The sequence below is a fragment of the Prionailurus viverrinus genome, chromosome D3 (assembly GCF_022837055.1).
Source record: "Prionailurus viverrinus isolate Anna chromosome D3, UM_Priviv_1.0, whole genome shotgun sequence".
Classification (NCBI taxonomy): Eukaryota; Metazoa; Chordata; class Mammalia; order Carnivora; family Felidae; genus Prionailurus; species Prionailurus viverrinus.
In genome coordinates this window covers 22,615,043-22,634,929 of record NC_062572.1, presented here as the reverse complement: position 1 = coordinate 22,634,929, position 19,887 = coordinate 22,615,043, and the positions used below count along the sequence as shown (strand labels likewise).

Sequence of the window (19,887 nt, the reverse complement as noted above, 5' to 3'; positions counted from 1 at the left end):
CCTTTTTATTATACCTTTTCTAATAAAAGATTAATGTACCTTATACATCATATCTTCTTAAAATAGTATTCACTCTCATAATCTTCTTTATTTAGGTTCTTTGGGTCAGAGTTTCTGATTTATAGATATTTCAGATAAAATATAAACAATGTTGAATCATTCTAATAAGGTGGTAGAGTATGAAATCAAGTCTTAGTCGGGGCGCCTGGGTGGCTCCCTCGGTTAAGTGTCCAACTCTTGGTTTCAGCTCAGATCATGAACTCAAGGTTTTGTGAGTTCAAGCCCCACGTTGAGCTCTGTGCTGACAGCACAGAGCCTGCTTGGGATTTTCTCTCTCGCTCTCGCTCTCGCTCTCGCTCTCGCTCTCACTCTCGCTCTCTGCGCCCCTCCCTGCTCATGCTGTCTCTGTCTCTCTCAAAAAAATAAATAAATAAACTTTAAAAAAAAATCAAATCTTAGGACATGAGATAGTGAAAATATGGAAGGGCTGACAGTCTTTCTTTTAAAAAAAAAAATATTCATTTTGAGAGAGAGAATGCAGGCATGAGCAGGAAAAGGGCAGAGAGAGAAGAAGAGAGGGAATCCCAAGGAGGCTCTGAGCTGTCAGTGCAGAGCCCTATGTGGGACTCAGTCTGCTGAATTGTGAGATCATGACCTGAACCAAAATCAAGAGTCAGAGACCACCAAATGAGCCACCCAGGTGTCCCAGGACTGACAGTCTTAATGGGTACAGTGTATGTCTTGAGAAGGAAAAGACAAAGGAAAAGTGTCATTGACCATGTTTTAGTGCAGAGGAAAGGTATAATGTTTTATATAATGTGGATGATTAAGGTGATAATATTACTGTCATTCACAGCTTTGCGAATGCTGAAGGTGAAGTTATTCTTGGATAATTCCAGCCTATTTTTCCTTAATGATTCTGTGTGGTGAGGAGAATGACTCTGCATTAAGGAGAATAGGTTTCACTTTGATTGTGGGAAATGAAATTTTTAGCTTAAGAGATAGGTAAGACTTTTTTATATCAGAATCATCCATGTTAATATCTCCTGAGTACAGAATGGATTTGGTATATTGAGTTAGGAGTTTTTTTGGTTTAAAGAAATACCATTTGCTTTTTTTCACCTCCTCAGATATTACTTGTACAATCTGATGTTCCAGACCTGGAGGACCTATGTGCATCAGCGGCAAGAGATGAGGAACAAGTACATGAGAGCTGAGAATCATGGTGAGAAAAGGAAGTACATGTCTAAAAAAATTCCTTCATTTATTTGATTTTTTTTAATGAAGACTTAATTTTTTAGAGCAATTTTAGTTAGCTTCATAACAAAATTGAGAGGAAGATTACAGTGATTACCCATTTATCCCCTTCCTCCCACATACATAGTCTCTCCCACTATCATCATCACTCACCAGGGTGGTACATTTGTTACAATGAATCTGCATCCACACATCGTTATCACTCAAAGTCCATAGACCTCAGGGTTCACTCTTGGTGTTACACATTCTATGGACATGTATCTCATTACGGCATCAAACAGAATATTGTCACTGGTCTGAAAATCTTCTGTGCTCTGCCTATTTAGTTCATCTCCTCCCCCTTGCAACTTTTAACTGTGTTCATAGTTTTGCCTCTTCCAAAATGTCATGTAATTGAAATCATCTAGTATGGATGTAGCCTTTTCAGATTGGCTTCTTTTACTTCGTAATATGCACTTAAGGTTCCTCCATATCTTTTATGTCTTGATAGCTCATTTCTTTTTAGTGCTGAATAATATTCCAATGTCTGGATGTACCACAATTTATCCATTTCTAAGAAGGACATCCTGGTTGCTTCCAAAGTTTGGCAATTATGAATAAAGCTTCTGTAAATCTCCATGTGCAAGTTTTTGTGTAGATATAAGTTTTCAACTCCGTTGGGTAAATACCAAGGATTGCAGTTGCTGATCATATGGTAAGAGTATGTTTAATTTTGTAAGAAACTGCCAAACTGTCTTCCAGAGTGTCTGTACTGTTTTGCATTCCCACCAGCAATGAATGAGAATATCTGTTGTTCCACATCCTCACCAGCATTTGGTGTTGTCAGTGTTTTGGATTTTGGCCGTTCTAATAGGTTCGTGTAGTGGTATCTTGTTTTAATTTGTATTCCCTGATGACATATGATGTGGAACATCTTTTCATATGCTTATTTGCCATTTGTGTATTTTTGTTGAGGTATCTGTTAAGGTCTTTCACCCATTGTTAAAATTGGATTGTTTGTTGTTGAGTTTTAAGAGTTCGTTGTATATTTGGGATAACAATTTTTTTTTTATCAGATGTGTCGTTTGTAAATATTTTCTCCCAGTCTGTGACTTGTTTCCTCATTCTCTTTACATTGTCTTTTGCAAAGCAAAAGTTTTTAATTTTTTTTTTTAATTTTTTTTTTTTATTTTTATTTTTTAAAGTTTTTAATTTTAATGAAGTCCAGCTCATCAAATTTTTCTTTCATGGAAGATGCTTTTAGTGTTGTATCATACCCAAGGTTATCTGAGATTTCTCCTATGTTATTGTCTAGGGGTTTTCTAGTTTTGTGTTTTACATTTAGGTCTGTAGTCCACTTTGAGTTAATGTTTATGAAGAATGTAAGGTCTGTGTCTAGATTCTTTTTTTGTTTTTTGTTTTTTTTGCATTTTTAAATCGAATTGTTTCCGCACCATTTGTTGAAAAGACTGTCTTTACTCCATTGTAATGCCCTGCTACTTTGTCAAAGATAAGTTGGCTGTATTTACATGGGTCTGTTTCTGGACCTTCTGTTCCATTGAAGTATTTGTCAGTTCTTTTACCAATATCACTTTGTTTTGACTACTGTAACTTTATAGTTAAGTCTTGAAGTCAGGTAGTGTCATTCCTCCAACTTTATTCTTCTTCTTTAATATTGTGTTGGCTATTCTAGGTCTTTTGCCGCCTATAAACTTTAGAATCTGTTTGTTGATTTTGGTTGGAATTGCACTGAGTATGTAGATCAAGTTGGGAAGATCTGACATCTTGACAATATTGAGTCTCCCTATCCATGATAATGGGATATCCCTCCATTTATTTAGTTCATTGATTTCGTTCATCAGAGTTTTTCAGTTTTCCTCACACTGACATTGTATATATTTTGTTAGATTTATACCTATTTCATTTTGGGGGGTGCTAATGTAGATTCTATGGGATTTTCTATGTAGATAGTTAAGCCGTTTGTGAACAGAGACCGTTTTATTCCTTCCTTTCCAAATTATTTTTATTACACTGGCTAGAGCTTCCAGTAAGACATGACATAGGAGTGGTGAGAGTGGACACCCTTGCCTTGTTCCTGATTTTAAGGGAAAAGCATTCAGTCTTTAACCATTAAATATGACGTTAGCTGTAGGGTTTTTTTTTGGTAGATGTCCTTTATCAATTAAGGAAGTTATTTTTTATTCCTAGTTTTCTGAACACTTTTATCATTAAGAGGTATTGAATTTTGTTGGAAGATTTTTCTGTATCTATTGAGATGATTCACGCTTTTCTTTTTTAGTCCTTTAATATGGTGAAACACATAGAGCAATTTTCTAATTTTGAACCATTCTTACATTCCTGAGATTAATGCCATTCTTTATATATTCCTGGGTTCAGTTTACCAACTGTTTTATTGAAGATTTTTACATCTATGTTCATGATGATATTGGTCTATAGTTTTCTCTTGTTGTAATGTCTTTGTCTGGTTTTAGTTAAGCGGTAATCCTGGCCTCATAAAATGAGTTGGGAAGTGTTTCCTCATCTTCTACTTTCTAAAAAGGATTTGTAGAATTGGTATTATTTCTTCCTTCAATATTGGTAAAATTCTTTAGTGAACTCATCCGGGCCTGGAGTTTTCCTTGTTGGAGAATTTTGAAGTTTGAATTCAAGTTTTTGAGTAGATGGAAGACTATTTAGGTTACCTATGAAGCAGTTTTGGTAATTTGTCTTTCAAGGAATTAGTCCATTTTAAATATGTTGTTTAATTTATGGGCATAGAGTCATTTGAAGTACTCCATTATTATAATGTTAATGTCTGCAGGGTCTGTAGTGATAGCTCCTCTCTCATTCCTAATATTGATCATTTATATCTTTAACCTTTTATTCTTGGTTAGTGTGACTAGAGCTTTATCAGTTTTATCTGTCTTTCAAATAACCAGCTTTTATATTCATTCTGTTTTTCTGTTTTCAAGTTCCTTGATTTCTGCTCCTGTCTTTATTATTACCTCACTTCTGTAAGGTTTGGTTTCAATTTGCTTTTCCCCCCCTAGTTTCTTAAGATGTAAGCTGAGATTACTGATTTGAGGCTTTTCCTTTTTTCTAACACAAGCATTTATGGTAATAAAGCTTCCCTTAAGCATCGTTTTAACTGCACCCCCCCCCCCCCAGATTTTAATATTTGCAGTTCTGTTTTCATTCAATGAGAAATGTTTTCTAACTTCTGTGATGACTTCCTTTTTGACCCACAGGTTATCTAAAAGTGGGTTTAGTCCTATATTGGAGATTTTCTAATACCTTTCTATATTTATAGAGATAGTTAAAAATAGGAGAGGAGTTAAGATGGCAGAGTAGTATGGGGACCCTGAGCTTGTCTCATCCCTGAAATACAGCTAGATCAGCATCAAGCCATTTGGAACACCTAGGAAATTGATCTGAGGATTAATGCAACAATCTGCATGATTTGAGCCAGAGAACTTGGCAGGTATGCAGTGTGGAGAAGTGAATTGGGGGAGAGAAAAGTCGTGGGGCTGCTGAGGGTTGGGAGCCATTTTGATGGAGAGAGGACAGAAAGAGAAAGGAGGAAAGTGCAGTGTATCAAGATCACACACAAAAAAGCACTCTACCCTAAAGTAGCTGGAGAGAGAGAAAGGGTAAAAACACTCACGGGGGACTGGACAAGAAATCTGTTCCCCAAAACCATTGATGAAGAGAAAGGACAGGGTTTCAATATCTCCAGGACTCTATAAACAGTCGAGCACAGAGTTTGAAGTTTCAGAGCTCCAGTGAGGAAGATGGGCCAATCCCCAGGAGGAGGCAGTGTGATCTGAGGGGTCCATGTGCCACATGGAGAAAAGTAGTTCCCCTACTTGGAAAGCATTTGGTAGAGGCTATATAGCCTTCCCTGTGGGCAAAAATCCAGCAGACCCCAGAGAGCTGCAAAGCTTACTGATATTGGAACAAAAACACCAGAGTGCGGCAAGACCTGGTGGTGGTTGTGTGTTGTTATTTACTATAAACTCTGAGTCTCTGCCACCGTCCAATCATGCAAACGTTTTCTGGGGCAAGTCAATACCTGGCCATTGCTCCATGAGACACTCCCCCAGAGAATCACCATGGGTCCAAGCCATGGGGTCTCTGAAGTATGAGATTTTGAAACACATCCCCATTTGAGATAAAACTCTGAAGGGAGGTGCCACCTGGCTGGCAGACAGCTTGGACACAGACAGGGTAAAGGAGGGGGGAAGACAGTTGCCTGAGACAAAGGAGAAGTGATTGATCATGTGTTTGTGAGGGCACGAAATTCCTGCACCAGAGACTAGAGAGCTGGGTGAAGCCATTTTCACCTCTAGCACACACACAGATCAATCCCAGTGAGCTAAGCAGCACCACCAAGTGGAGAACAGAGCCATCACACCAAGCCCCACCCACATGTGCTCTCCAGGCACATCCCCCAGAATAGGAGCACAAATCCCTTCCACCTTCTTAATCTAGACTATAATGTGCAGAGTTTCAATTCTAGGGGAAACTGGATGTAATTTCATCCAGATTTCATTCTGTTGGCTTGTTCGTTTTTGTTGCTTCTGTTTCTGCTTATGTTGTTTGCTTTTTTCTTTCTCTTTCTTGGGTACAGAAAGAGCAAATTAATTTTTTGGTTTTTTATTCTAGTTTATTTTACTCCATTTTATTTAAAAATTTATTGGGGCGCCTGGGTGGCTCAGTCGGTTAAGCGTCCGACTTCAGCTCAGGTCACGATCTCACGGTCCGTGAGTTCGAGCCCCGCGTCGGGCTCTGGGCTGGTGGCTCAGAGCCTGGAGCCTACTTCTGATTCTGTGCCTCCCTCTCTCTCTGCCCCTCCCCCATTCATGCTCTGTCTCTCTCAGTCTCAAAAATAAATAAACATTAAAAAAATTTTTTTTTTATTTATTTAAACTTTTTTTTTTGGTCTATTTTTTCTCTTTTTTATCAAGCTTCTTTCAACAATCAGACCCAAACACATCTGGGATCTAGATTCCTTTATTTGATTTTCTGCTTTGTTTTTTATTTAAAAATTTTTATTTTTTATTAATTTTTTTCTTCCTCCAAAATGACAAGATGGAGGAATTCATCCCAAAAGAAAGAACAGGAAGAAATGATGGACAGAAATTTAACCAACACAGATATAAGTAAAATATCTGAGCTAGAATTTAAAACCATGATTATAAGAATACTAGCTGGGGTTGAAAAAAAAAAGCATAGAAGACACCAGAGAATCTCTTTCTGCAGAGATAAATAAAATCTAGTCAGGCTGAAATTAAAAATGCTGTAACCGAGATGCAATCTCTGATGGATGCCATGATGGTAAGGATGGATGAAGCAGAGCAGTGAATCAGTGATACAGAAGATAAAATTATGGAAAATAATAAAGCAGGAAAAAAGAGGGAAAGAAAGGCAAAAGGTCACAATACAAGACTTTTTTTTGTCATTTATTTATTTTTGAGAGAGAGACAGAGCATGAGTGGGGGAAGAGCAGAGAGAAGGAGACACAGAATCTAAAGCAGGTGTTAGCACAGAGCCTAACATGGGGCTCGAACTCATGAACTGCAAGATCATTACCTGAACTTAAGTCAGACTGAGCCACCCAGGTGCCCCAATCACAATACCAGACTTACAGAACTCAGTGACTTATTAAAGAGGAATAACATGTGTATCATAGGAGTCCCAGAAGATGAAGAGAGAAAAAAAGGGGCAGAAGGTTTATGTGAGCAAATTATAGCTGAAAAACTTTCCTGATCTGAGGAAGGACACAGACATCAAAATCCATGAAGCACAGAGAACTGCCATTAGATTCAACAAAAACCGACCATTACCAAGGCATATCATACTCAAATTCACAACATACACAGACAGGGAAAGAATCATGAAAGCAGCAAGGGGAAAAAAGTCCTTAGCCTACAAGGGAAGACAGATCAGGTGCACAGCAGGTTTGCCCACAAATACATGGCAGGCCAGAAAGGAGTGGTGGGATATATTCAGTGTGCCCAGTGGGAAAAATATGCAGCCAAGAATTCTTTATCCAGCAAGGCTGTCATTCAAAATAGAAGGAGAGATAAAGTTTCCCAGACAAACAAAATCTAAAGGAGTTTGTGACCACTAAACCAGCCCTGCCAGAAATCTTAAGGGGGACTCTGAGTGGAGAAACAAACAAAACAAAACACCAAAACAAAACAAAACAGACCAAAAGCAACAAAGACTAGAAAGGACCAGAGGACATCACCAGAAACATCAACTCTACAAGCCACACAATGGCACTAAATTCATATCTTTCAATAATCACTCTAAATGTAAATGAATTAAATGTTCCAATCAAGACAGGATACCAGAATGGATTAAAAAAAAATAAGACCCATCTAAATGCTGCCTATAGGAGACTCATTTTAGACCTAAAGACACGTGCAGATTGAAAGTAGGGGGATGGAGAACCATCTATCATGCTAATGGACATCAGAAGAGAGCTGGAGTAGCTGTACGTCTATCAGAAAAACTAGATTTTAAAACAAAGACTGTAACGAGTTGAAGGACATAATATCATAATTAAAGAAGAGCTAACAATCGTAAATACTTATGCCCCCAACTCGAAATCACCCAAATATATAAACCAATTAATCATAAATATAAACTCATTAATAAAATACAATAGTAGGAGACTTTAACACCCCACTTACAGCAATGGACAGATCATCTCAGCAGAAAATCAACACAGAAACAGTGGCTTTGAATGATAAATTGGACTGTATGGACTTAACAGATATATTCAGAACATTTCATCCTAAAGCAGCAAATACCCATTCTTCTCGAGTGCACATGAAACATTATCCAGAATAAATCACATACTGAGTCACAAAATCAGCCCTCAAGAAGTACAAAAAGATTGATATCATACCATGCATATTTTCAGACCACAGTAGTATGAAACTTGAAATCAACCACAAGAAAAAATATAGAAAGACCACAAATACTTGGAGGTTAAAGAATATCTTATTAAAGAATGAACGTGCTAACCAGGAAATTAAAGAGGAAATTAAAAAGTACATGGAAGCCAATAAAAATGAAAACACGACAGTCCAAAACCTTTGGGATGCAGCAAAGGCAGTCATAAGAGGGAAATACATAGTAATCCAGGCCTTCCTAAAGAAGGAAGAAATGTCTCAAATACACAACCTAACCTTATACCTAAAGGAGCTGGAAAAAGAACAGCAAATAAAGCCCAAAACCAGCAGAAAATGGGAAATATAAAGATTAGAGCAGAAATCAATGATATAGTAAAAAAAAAACCCAAACAACAGAACAGATCCACAAAACCAGGAGCTGGTTCTTTGATAGAATTAACAAAATTGATAACCCCCCAGCCAGATTTATCAAAGAGAAAAAGGAAAGGACCCAAATAAATAAAATCACGAATGAAAGAGGAGAGATCACAACCAGCACCACAGAAATACAAACAATAATAAGCGAATATTATGAGCAATTACATGCCAACAAATTGGGGAATCTGGAAGAAATGGATAAATTCCTAGAAACATAAACTACCAAAACTGAAACAGGAAGAAATAGAAAATTTGAACAGACCCATAACCAGAAAGAAATTGAATCAGTAATCAAAAATCTCTCAACAAACGAGTCCAGGGCTGGATGGCTTCCCAGGGGAATTCTACCAGACATTTAAAGAACAGTTAATACCTATTTTGAAGCTGTTCCAAAAAATAGAAATGGAAAGAAAACTTCCAAACTTATTCTATGAGGTCAACTTTACCTTGATTCCAAAACCAGACAGACCTCACTAAAAAGGAGAATTACAGACCAATTTCCCTAATGGACATGGATGCAAAAATTCTCAGCAAGATGCTAGCAAACCAAATCCAACAATATATTAAAATAATTATTCACCACGATCAAGTGGGATTTATTCCTGGGCTGCAGGGGTGGTTCAGTGTCCACAAATCAATCAATATGATTCATCACATTAATAAAAGAAAGGATAAGAACAACATGATCCTCTCAATAGATGCAGAAAAAGCACTTAACAAAAAATAGCCTACTTTATTGATAAAAACCCTTAAGAAAGTAGGAGTAGAGGGAACATACCTCAACATCATAAAGACCATATATGAAAGACTCACCGCTAATATCATCCTCAATGGGTAAAAATTGAGAGCTTTCTCTCTAAGGTCAGGACCGTGACAGGGATGGCCACTCTCACCACTGTTGTTCAACATAGTACTGGAAGTCCTAGCCTCAAAAATCAGACAACACAAAGAAATAAAAGGCATCCAAATTGGCAAGGAAGAAGTCAAACTTGCACTCTTGCAGATGACATGATACTCTATGTGGAAAACCCAAAAGACTCCACCAGAAAACTCCTAGAACTGATAACATGAGTTCAGCAAAGTCACAGAGTATAAAATCAACATACAGAAATCAGTTGCATTTTTATATGCCAATAATGAAGCAGCAGAAAGAGAAATCAAGGAATCGATTCTATTTACAATTGCACCAAAACCCATAAGATACCTAGGAGTGAACCTAACCAAAGAGGTAAAAGATCTGTATGCTAAAAACTATAGAAAGCTTAAGAAGTTGAAGAAGACACAAAGAAATGGAAAAACATTCCATGCTCATGGATTAGAAGAACAGTTATTGTTAAAGTACCTACACTACCCAAAGCACTCTACACATTCAATGCAATCCCTAGCAAAATAACACCAGTATTCTTCACAGAGCTAGAACAAACAATCCTAAAATTTTTATGGAACCAGAAAAGACCCCAAATAGCCAAAATAATGATGAAAAAGAAAACCAAAGCTGGAGGCATCACAATTCCAGACTTCATGCTATATTACAAAGCTGTTATCATCAAGACAGTATGGTACTGGCACAAAACCAGACATATAGGTCAGTAGAACAGAATAGAGAACCCAGAAATGGACCCACAAATGTATGGGAAACTAATCTTTGACAAAACAGGAAAGAATATCTAATGGAAGAAAGACAGTCTCCTTAGCAAATGGTGTTGGGAAAACTGGAGTGACATGCAGAAGAATGAACCTGGACCACTTTTTTACACCATACATAAAAATAAACTCAAAATGGATGAAAGACCAAAATGAAACACAGGAAACCATGAAAATCCTAGAGGAGAACACAGGCAACAACCTCTTTGACCTCATTCACAGCAACTTTTTACTAGACATAGCTCCAGAGGCAAGGGAAACAAAAGCAAAACTGAACTATTGGGACCTCATCAAGATAAAAAGCTTCTACACAGTGAAAGAAACAGTCAACGTAACTAAAAGGCAACCAACAGAATGGGAGAAGATATTTGCAAATGAAATATCGGATAAAGGGTAAGTATTCAAAATCTATAAAGAACTTCTCAAACTCAACACCCCAAAAACCAAATAATCCAGGGAAGAAATGGGCAAAAGACATGAACACTTTTCCAAAGAAGACATCCAGATGTCTAACAGACACATGAAAAGATGCTCAACATCACTCATCATCAGGGAAATACAAATCAAAACCACAATGAGATAAATACCCCATACCTATCAGAATGGCTAAAATTAACAACTCTGGAAACAACAAATGTTGGCGAGGATGCAGAGAAAGGGGAACACTTTGGCACTGTTGGTGGGAATACAAACTGGTGCAGCCACTTTGGAAAACAGTATGGAGGTTCCTCAAAAAATCAAAAATAGAGCTACCCTGTGATTCAGCAATTACACTACCTAGGTATTTATCTGAAGGATACAAAAATGCTGATTTGAAGGGGTACGTGCACCCTAATGTTTATAGCAGTACTATTAATAGTAGCCTGAGTATGGAAAGAGCCCAAATGTACATTGATGGATGAATGGATAAAGACGATGTGGTATATTTTATACGATGGAATATTAGTGATCAAAAAGAATGAAAGCTTGCCATTTGCAACAACGTGGATGGAACTAGAATGTATTATGTATGCTGAGTGAAGTAAGACAAATATGATTTCACTCATATGTGGAATTTAAGAAACAAACAAATGAACATAGGGGAAGGGAAGGGAAAATAAGACAAAAACAGGGAGGCAAACCGTAAGAGACTCTTTTTTAAAAAAAAACATTTTTTGGGGCGCCTGGGTGGCGCAGTCGGTTAAGCGTCCGACTTCAGCCAGGTCACGATCTCGCGGTCCGGGAGTTCGAGCCCCGCGTCAGGCTCTGGGCTGATGGCTCGGAGCCTGGAGCCTGTTTCCGATTCTGTGTCTCCCTCTCTCTCTGCCCCTCCCCCATTCATGCTCTGTCTCTCTCTGTCCCAAAAATAAATAAAAACGAGAAAAAAAAAATTTAAAAAAAAAATAATAAAAATAAAAAAAACATTTTTTTAGGTTTACTTGTTTATTTTGAGAGAGAGAGAGGGAGGGAAGAGGGGGGGGGGAAATGGGGGGGGAGGGGCAGAGGAGAGAGAGAATCCCAAGTAGGCTCAACACTGGCAAAGCAGGGCTTGAACCCATGAACTGTGAGATCATGAGTTAGACACTTAACCAACTGAGCCACCCAGGCCCCCCAATAAGAGACTCTTAAATACAGAGAATAAACTGAGGGTTGTTGGAGGGGTGTTGGGTAGGGGGATGGGCTAAATGGGTGATGGACATTAAGGAGGGCACTTGATGAGCACTGGGTGTTGTATGTAAGCCAGTTTGACAATAAATTATATAAATAAATAAATGTATGTATGTAAGTGATGAATCACCAAATTCTGTTCCTGCAAACATTATTACACTATATGTTAACTAACTTGGATTTAAATAAAATGAAAAATATAAAGAAATATTCAAAATATCTTTATTGATGTTCTAATTTACTTCATTATGATCAGAGAACTTAGTATGACTTCAGTTCTGTTACATTTGTTCAGGTTTGTTTTATTTTGTTTCAGAACGTGCTTTGTCTTGTGAATAGTCTATCTTTGAGGAATGTGCATTCTTCTGTCTCATATTATTATTTAAAATTATAATGAATACAGCTATATTATGGGGTAGAAAGAAAAGTTACTTGAATTCTTCAGATAAAAAGAGTTGTTTCTGACCTATGACAGTTGTCTCAGGCTATGCCCACAGACCTCAGGGAGTACCTTTTCACTCTCATACTGTTAAGTAAAAAAGTAATAAGTACTTTTAGGCCTTTGGGAAGTGTGGTTCTCTAAATTGTCTAGAATCATGGCAGAGACCATTAATGCAGATTCTTGTATACCACCCTCAGGAAAATAACAGCTTGCATTTATTGGAGACACTTTTCATAGATGATCTCATTTACCCTTGGCAAACATACCTTTAAAGAAGGCGCCATTTTATAGATGAGGAACTTGTATGATGTTACTCAGCCCAGTGATAAGCTCAGTATTCACACCTGGTATGTCTTACTCAGGAACCCAAACTCTAAACCACAGCAGCATTGCCCGAGGGGCCTAAGGAAGCTACATGTTGTATTCTCTGTGTCTTGACTTGATTGGTTAATTGCTATGAAACAGAAATAAAGCTTTTGTCTTACCACATTTTGAGAAAGTCTTGAACACGGTTAACATAATTTTGTTTTCTCCTTTGTGTTCTGAAAAGAACAGAGATTAACTTCATTAGTGATGGCTTTCATAATGAAAATGGCATTACTTCAAAGGGAGACCTATGGACCTTTGCACTTCCCGTATTTAGTAAATTCTCTTTCTTCCAGGAACACTACTGGTCCTTTTTATTCTGTTTTCCAAGCAGATACAGATAGTATCCTTTTCTTTTGTCTTGCTTATTCTACTTTACAATTATTATTTCAAGCAGCAAGTTTTAGAACATAATTTTTTCTCCTTTAACTTTATGCTGTGGGAAGTTTTAAATGTCTACAAAATTGGAAGATGAAATAATGAACCTCCATGTACCTGTCACTCAGCTTCATCAGTTACCAACTCATACCAGTCTCACTTCTCTGCTTTTTTGTGTTATTCACATTATTTCATCTGTAAATATCACAGAATATATATCTAGAAAGAATGTCATTTAAAACAGAAGATTTCTGAACAGTCTAGTATATTTATTTTCCCTTAAGTGGTTTGTAAATGTCATCACTTGTATAGCCATTCTTCACCTGTCCTTTTGTCTTTATTCATTTTGTAGATTTTCACAACTTTTCCACCAGGGGGCACTTGAAGGCTGGATGAATTTAGATATTCAAAAGGAGGGTGAATACAGAGAGCCCATGAGCTTCTCAATAACCCAGAAGTACTCTGTTATCTTTCCCTACTCCTTTTTGAAAATCTTTTTGATGCATCTAGATGCAAAGCAAAAGATGCGGCAGGCCTGGAAGTCCTGGATGATCTACGTGGTTTTTCGTAGAACCAAACTTCAGATGCAGACCACTGCCCTGGAGTTTAGGCAGCGGAGTATTTTATGGTGAGTGTGTTCAATTGCTCTGCAAATCAGCAGCTATCATTTGACCTCTGTTTTGTATTATGCACATAAATACCCACCTTAGGGGTGCCTGGGTGGCTCAGGTGGTTAAGCATCTGACTCTCAATTTTTTCAGCTCAGGTCATGATCTCACCGTTTGTGAGATCCAGCCCCCTGTTGGGCTCTGCACTAACAGCATGATGCCTGCTTGGGATTCTCTCTTTCCCTGTCTCTCTGCCCCTCCCTTGCTCGCTCTCTGTCTTTCTCAGAATAAAAAAAAAACATTTTTCTAAAAACCCACTGCAGGGTGTCTGGGTGGCTCATTCAGTTAAGTGTCTGAATTCAGCTCAGGTCATGATCTCACAGTTCAAGGGTTTGGGCCCTGCATTGGGCTCCACGCTGGTGGTGTGGAGATTGCTTGGGGTTCTCTCTTTCTCCCTCTCTCTCTGCCCCCTCTCAACTCATGCTTTCTCTTTCTCAAAAATAAATTAATTTTTTTAAAAAACCACCTTAAAACAGTGTTTCAAACATAGTTGATCCTTAAATAAATATTTATTGACAACTTGTTCAACTACACTATCAGGTTTTCACATAATCAGCAGTAACAGTAATTGAGTACTTACTGTGTTTGAGTAAACACTGTTGTTTGTGTGTGTTAATTTTTTAATGTAAAGTCTCATTTCATCATCACCATAAACTAAAATAAGTACTGTTTTTGTAAATATTAAGATACACAGAGTCCAAGGGCACCTGGGTGGCTCAGTCATTTGAGTGTCTGACTCTTGATTTTGGCTGAGGTCATGATATCACAGTTTGTGGGTTTGAATTCCATGTCGGGCTCTGCACTGACAGCATGGAACCTACTTGGGATTCTCTCTCTCCCTCCCTCTCTCTTCTCTTTCTCCAGAAAGAGCGCACCTGCATTCTCTCTCAAAGTAAATACATAAACTTTAAAAAAAAAAAAAAAAAGATAACACAAAGGGTCTCAGAAAGGTTGAGTAATTTGCCCGAGCCCATATAAGTTGTAATTGGTAAAATAGGGCTCAGCTACCCATCTTTCTGATGCTAAAGCCCATTTTCGCAACTGCCCTATACAGCATTTCATCAGCATTGTCCACATCTTGGAGGGACATGAGTTAGTTGACTTTGAAAACCAGACATGTGTAACAATGAGCTGCTTTTATAGTGGGACTGATCCCACTGAATGTTGTCTCTGGTTGGTCCTTTAGGTGTCCTGAATGGCAGCATATTAAAAGCTCAAAAGAGGTGGACCCTCTGATATAGATAAGAGCAGAAGCTTTGCAGCTAGACTGACTTGAGCTCAAATCCATGTTCCCACATGTATAGTTGTGTCCTTTCACCTCCACATTTCACTTTCCTCATTTGTGAAATAGGTACACCTTGAAGTGTCTTTCAGGGTTGTCATGGGAGATAAATATGATGACATCCGAAGTATTTAGCATGGTATCCAGAACATCAGTACACCTAAAAATTCTTTTTTGTTTTAAATAACCTCTTTAAGTTATTGAAAATTTATTTGGCAAATATTTTTGAATGCTTAATAAGTGTACATTTCTTTTTTTTTTTTTTTTTTTCAACGTTTACTTATTTTTGGGACAGAGAGAGACAGAGCATGAACGGGGGAGGGGCAGAGAGAGAGGGAGACACAGAATCAGAAACAGGCTCCAGGCTCCGAGCCATCAGCCCAGAGCCTGACGCGGGGCTCGAACTCACGGACCGCGAGATCGTGACCTGGCTGAAGTCGGACGCTTAACCGACTGCGCCACCCAGGCGCCCAATAAGTGTACATTTCTATCAGAGTCTATGGGGGATGTTTTTACATAATTTTACTTGTTTACGGGGCTTAAAATGTTCCTAGTCCTGTACTGGCTGCTGGGACTGAATTCAGGCAACTTGTAATCCCCTAAGTGCTTATAAAGGTAAGTAGTAATGTAAGATAGCTTGAGATTTTGAAGTGAGTGATGCTGCTAAGCACGGCCCAGGTTAGGACGACATAAAGATTTTGCTAGGTTAGAGTGACCAAAGTGAGTGCTTCTGTAAAAAGCAGAGGTTGCAAACTCTCATTTCCTCATTACTGTTTTCCTACAGCTAATTAGAAAATAAGCAGAAAGGACGCCAAGACTGGAGATCTAAAAGCCATGTTTTTTGTAATTTGTTTTGTGAAATCTCCTGATTTTTTTGTATGTTGGCAATAATTCATATTTTTAAACATGTGTAGTTCCAAATAGAGCATGTCTGGAGTTTCTAAGACTGGAGCTGACCTTAGGAACCATCAGTTTCCAGCCCTAAATTAGCTGTTCTAGGACTGCTTCTCGTTTTTTTTTTGTTTGTTTGTTTTTTTATTTTTTTATTTTTTGCAGCAGTGGCTCCAACAGATGTCAGTCAAGATGGCACAGTGAGGGAATAGAGACTTGAGACGAGGGTCCAAGGCCCAGCCCTCATTGACCTTCTCTTCTCTGGGTGGCTTTTTTTTTTTGACTGGTTCTATCTTTGGTTTGTTCTTTGACAGGGTGTGGTGGAGCCACTGGAGGCAGCAGCTGGGATGGGTCCGTGTGGGCCATGCCCTCCATGCATCAGCTGTGAAGCACAGGGCCCTGAGCCTCCAGCTGCAGGTGAGCGCAGCAGACTTTGGCATAGGTGTCTTCTGTCCATGTTGTCAAACCCCACAGCCACAGAGGGCAGGGTTGGATTCCCAAGAAGGCTGGCCATCATGCTGCTCCCTCTCTCCTAGGCCCTCCCTGCAGCTAAGGGGGTCAGGGGCGGTGGGCGGGGGTGGAGGGCAGAAGCAACATGGAAGGCTGGGTTCAATGGATAGAGGCTGCTGTTAGGAATATGCTAGGGTCATCTGGGTGGCTCAGTCAGTTAAACATCCAACTTTGGCTCAGGTCATGATCTTGTAGTTGGTGAGTTCAAGCTGCACACCAGGCTATGTGCTGACAGCACGGAGCCTGGAGCTGCTTCAATCCTGTCTTCCATCTCTACCCCCACCCTCCCACTCAGGTGCACAGGCACACATGCACTCTCTCCCTCTTTCAAAAATAAGATAAAAAACATTTAAAAAATATGCTTAAATGTGATTACCAATGGTTTGTATGGTGCATTTGCTAATCATGGAGCTGGAAAGGCATTTATGAATTAGTTACAAATATGATTAAAGAAACAACAGTATATTCTTTATTTCTTTATTGCTGTTTTCCTATAGCAAGTTAGAAAATAATGAGGGCAGAAAAGAAACAGACTGTAAAGAAAACCTGGCTTCTAAATACAATTTTGCTTATATTGAGGTTTCTTTTGAGGATTCCACTAGCTTTTGGTCAGTAACAAAGGCCTAACATCTGTACTAAGACTATGCTGTGGTGAAGCTTTCTTATGACCTTTGATAGACTCTGAGTTTCTCTCAGTTCTTTGGTCTGCTGAGTACTTCTAGGGCTGCTGCCATGTCAGTTATAGAGAATAGAACAGGGAATAGGGAAAAAAAAGAAGTGACCTTTACTATATATAGGAGTAAATCTCTTTTTAATCTGACAACATGTTGCATCGTCAGTGCAAAGGTGTGCAGTATATGGAAATCACATGCAAATAGCATATATAATCATCTAGGTCAGGGGTCCACAGAGTGGCCCATATGTCATATTTGGCCTACAGTCTGTTGTAAATAAAGTTTTATTGGGATGCAGTTATACCTGCATTGTCCAAGGTTGCTTTCAGGCTACAAGGGCAGAGTTGAGTAGTTCCCACAGAGACTGTGTGTCATGCAAGTCTAAAATAGTTATTAATTGACTTTGAAGAAAAAATTTGCTCAGGGCACCTGGTTGGCTCAGTTGGTTAAGTGTCCAACTTCGGCTCAGGTCATGATCTCTTGGGTCGTGAGTTTGAGCCCCATGTTGGGCTCTGTGCTGACAGCACAGAGCCTCTGTGTCCCCCACTCTCTCTGCCCCTCCTCCTCTCACCTTTCTCCCAAAGAGCCACTCCGAGAGCCTATAAACCCTTTCTGCTGGTGCTATTGCTCAGAACACTTCAGAATTCCCTTTTGATTGTTGTCTTCAAAGCTTGCAACGACAGATTTGACTGAATAATTTTAGTGAGAGCAGGTTTTCATGGTTAGTGGTTGGATTTAACATATAAAACAACCCAAGGTCATTCAGAGTCAAATTCAGTGAAAATTATGAATCATCAAGATCATATTAATATATACGGGGCACGGGGTGTCTGGGTGGCTCAGTCAGTTGAGCATCTAACTCTTGATTTCAGTTTGGGTCATGATTCCACAGTTTAACAGGCTCTGCACTGATACTGTACAGCCTGCTTGGGATTCTCTCTTTCTAAATAAATAAATGAACTTAAAAAAAAAGATATTGATATGGACCAAAAGCTGTGTGAAACTCTAAGACCAGATTTTATTATGCAGATTATGAGTAATAGTGCATTATGTCTAGTAAGTACCATATGGTTTACCAAGAATTTATACTTAAGTCATTTCTTTTAAGCCTCATGACATCTCTGAACTAGGCAGCATAGACATCATGAGATATGTGAAATTAAAAAAATGTTTTTTATCAATTTGTGTACCTCAAACATAGAAACACTGAATATAAAACCTTTATAAAAACATGAGCAGATACCCAAGTAACCACTACCCAGATTTAGAAGGTGTTCACATTTTCCATACTTGTTCAAACACTGCTCAAGCCCTGCTCTTCCTCCATTCTGCCACCATCCATCCTCAGAGATGTCCCCTGCACTGATGCAAGGTTATCATTCCCTTGTGTTCTTTTTCACTTGTAGAAATGTGTGCATACATACCACAAAGAAGAAATGTTCTGGTTTTGTGTAGTTAGGAAATTGATGAATGGTGTCATACTGGGCATTACTATGCAGCTTGCCTTTTTTATGCAACAGTATATTTTTGAGGTGTATCCTTGTAGGTATGTAGAGATCTATTAACCGTACACTATGCCATTGTATGAATAAGGTACGGTTTATCTGCTTCAATAGTAGTCAGTATTTATGCTAATGATGGACTATTGATTACTTCTACATATTTTCAATTACAAATGGTTCTGCAGAGAGCATTTTAAACATATATTATTGTGCAAGAGTCTGAAAGATTCTGTATTCTGGTTCTTGGAAATGACCTTGTTGGTTCATTGGGTATTCATCTCTCTGTCTTTATTAAGGATTGCCTAGTTGCTTTCCAGTGTTGTGCCGATTTAAGTGCTAACGTTTCAGTTCTCATTTCTTTCTGCCTCCTTAGCACTGTGCATTGCCAGACTTGGTCATCTTCACCAATTTGATAGGTATGGAACAGTAATTCACTGTTGCTTTAATTTGTGTTTCACTGATTCCTGGTGAGGCCCAGCATCTTTTCAGATGCTTGTTTGCATTTGGGTTTCTGCTTTTGAGCTTGTTTACATTCCTCATTCTTTATTATGTTGGGTTATTTGACCTTTTTTTTTTTTAATTTTTTAATGTTTATTTTTAAGAGAGAGAGAAGGAGATAGATAAAGCATGAGCAGAGGAGGGACAGAGAGAGAGGGAGACACAGAATCCTAAGTAGGCTCCAGGCTGCTCAACGCGGGGCTCAAACTCATGAGCTGTGAGATCATGACCTAAGCCGAAGTCTGATGCTTAACTAAGCCACCCAGGCACCACCCCCCTTTTTTTTAAATCCTGATTTGTATTTAAATACTGATTTGTATTAAATACTGATTTTGTATTAAATACATTGTTTTAGATTCTGCTTACTAATCTTTTGATGTTAGGGGTGCCTGGGTGGCTCAGTTGGTTAAATGTCTGACTCTTGATTTCGGCTCAGGTCATGATCTCACGATTTGTAAGTTTGGTCCCCGTGTCAGGCTCTGTGCTGAAAGTGTGGAGCCTGCTTGGGGTTCATTCATTCATATTCTCTCTCTCTCTCTCTCTCTCTCTCTCTCTGTCTCCCTCCCTCCCTCTCATCTTCTTTCTCCCTCCCCCCTCAAGAATAAATAAATAAATTTAAAACAATAAAAACCAAAAGCTAATCTTTTGAGTGTTATATACTTTACACGTGCTTTTTTCCAGTCTATAGCTTTTTAAAAAATTTTTTTTGCTTTGCTTATGATGCCTTTTTTTCCATACAGATATTATTAATTTCGCAGTAGCCTAATTTATTCTTGTATCTTATGGTTTGGTCTTTAATATATTTT

The 19,887-nt window shown here is 38.5% G+C and overlaps 1 protein-coding gene across 17 annotated transcripts in view; it reads left to right on the top strand.

Annotated features, from left to right (window-relative positions):
- Positions 1 to 19,887, top strand: part of SFI1 (SFI1 centrin binding protein) — a 105,514-nt gene that overhangs the window by 39,100 nt on the left and 46,527 nt on the right. For all 17 annotated transcript variants that reach the window (XR_007145680.1, XM_047826864.1, XM_047826862.1 and 14 more), the window contains 3 exons: positions 1,131 to 1,225; positions 13,567 to 13,684; positions 16,212 to 16,314. Coding sequence is in view for 16 of the 17 variants with exons in the window: in XM_047826864.1 (XP_047682820.1) it covers positions 1,131 to 1,225; positions 13,567 to 13,684; positions 16,212 to 16,314 (316 nt within the window). In the remaining variant the exon portion in view is untranslated. The remainder of the gene's footprint in view (positions 1 to 1,130; positions 1,226 to 13,566; positions 13,685 to 16,211; positions 16,315 to 19,887) is intronic.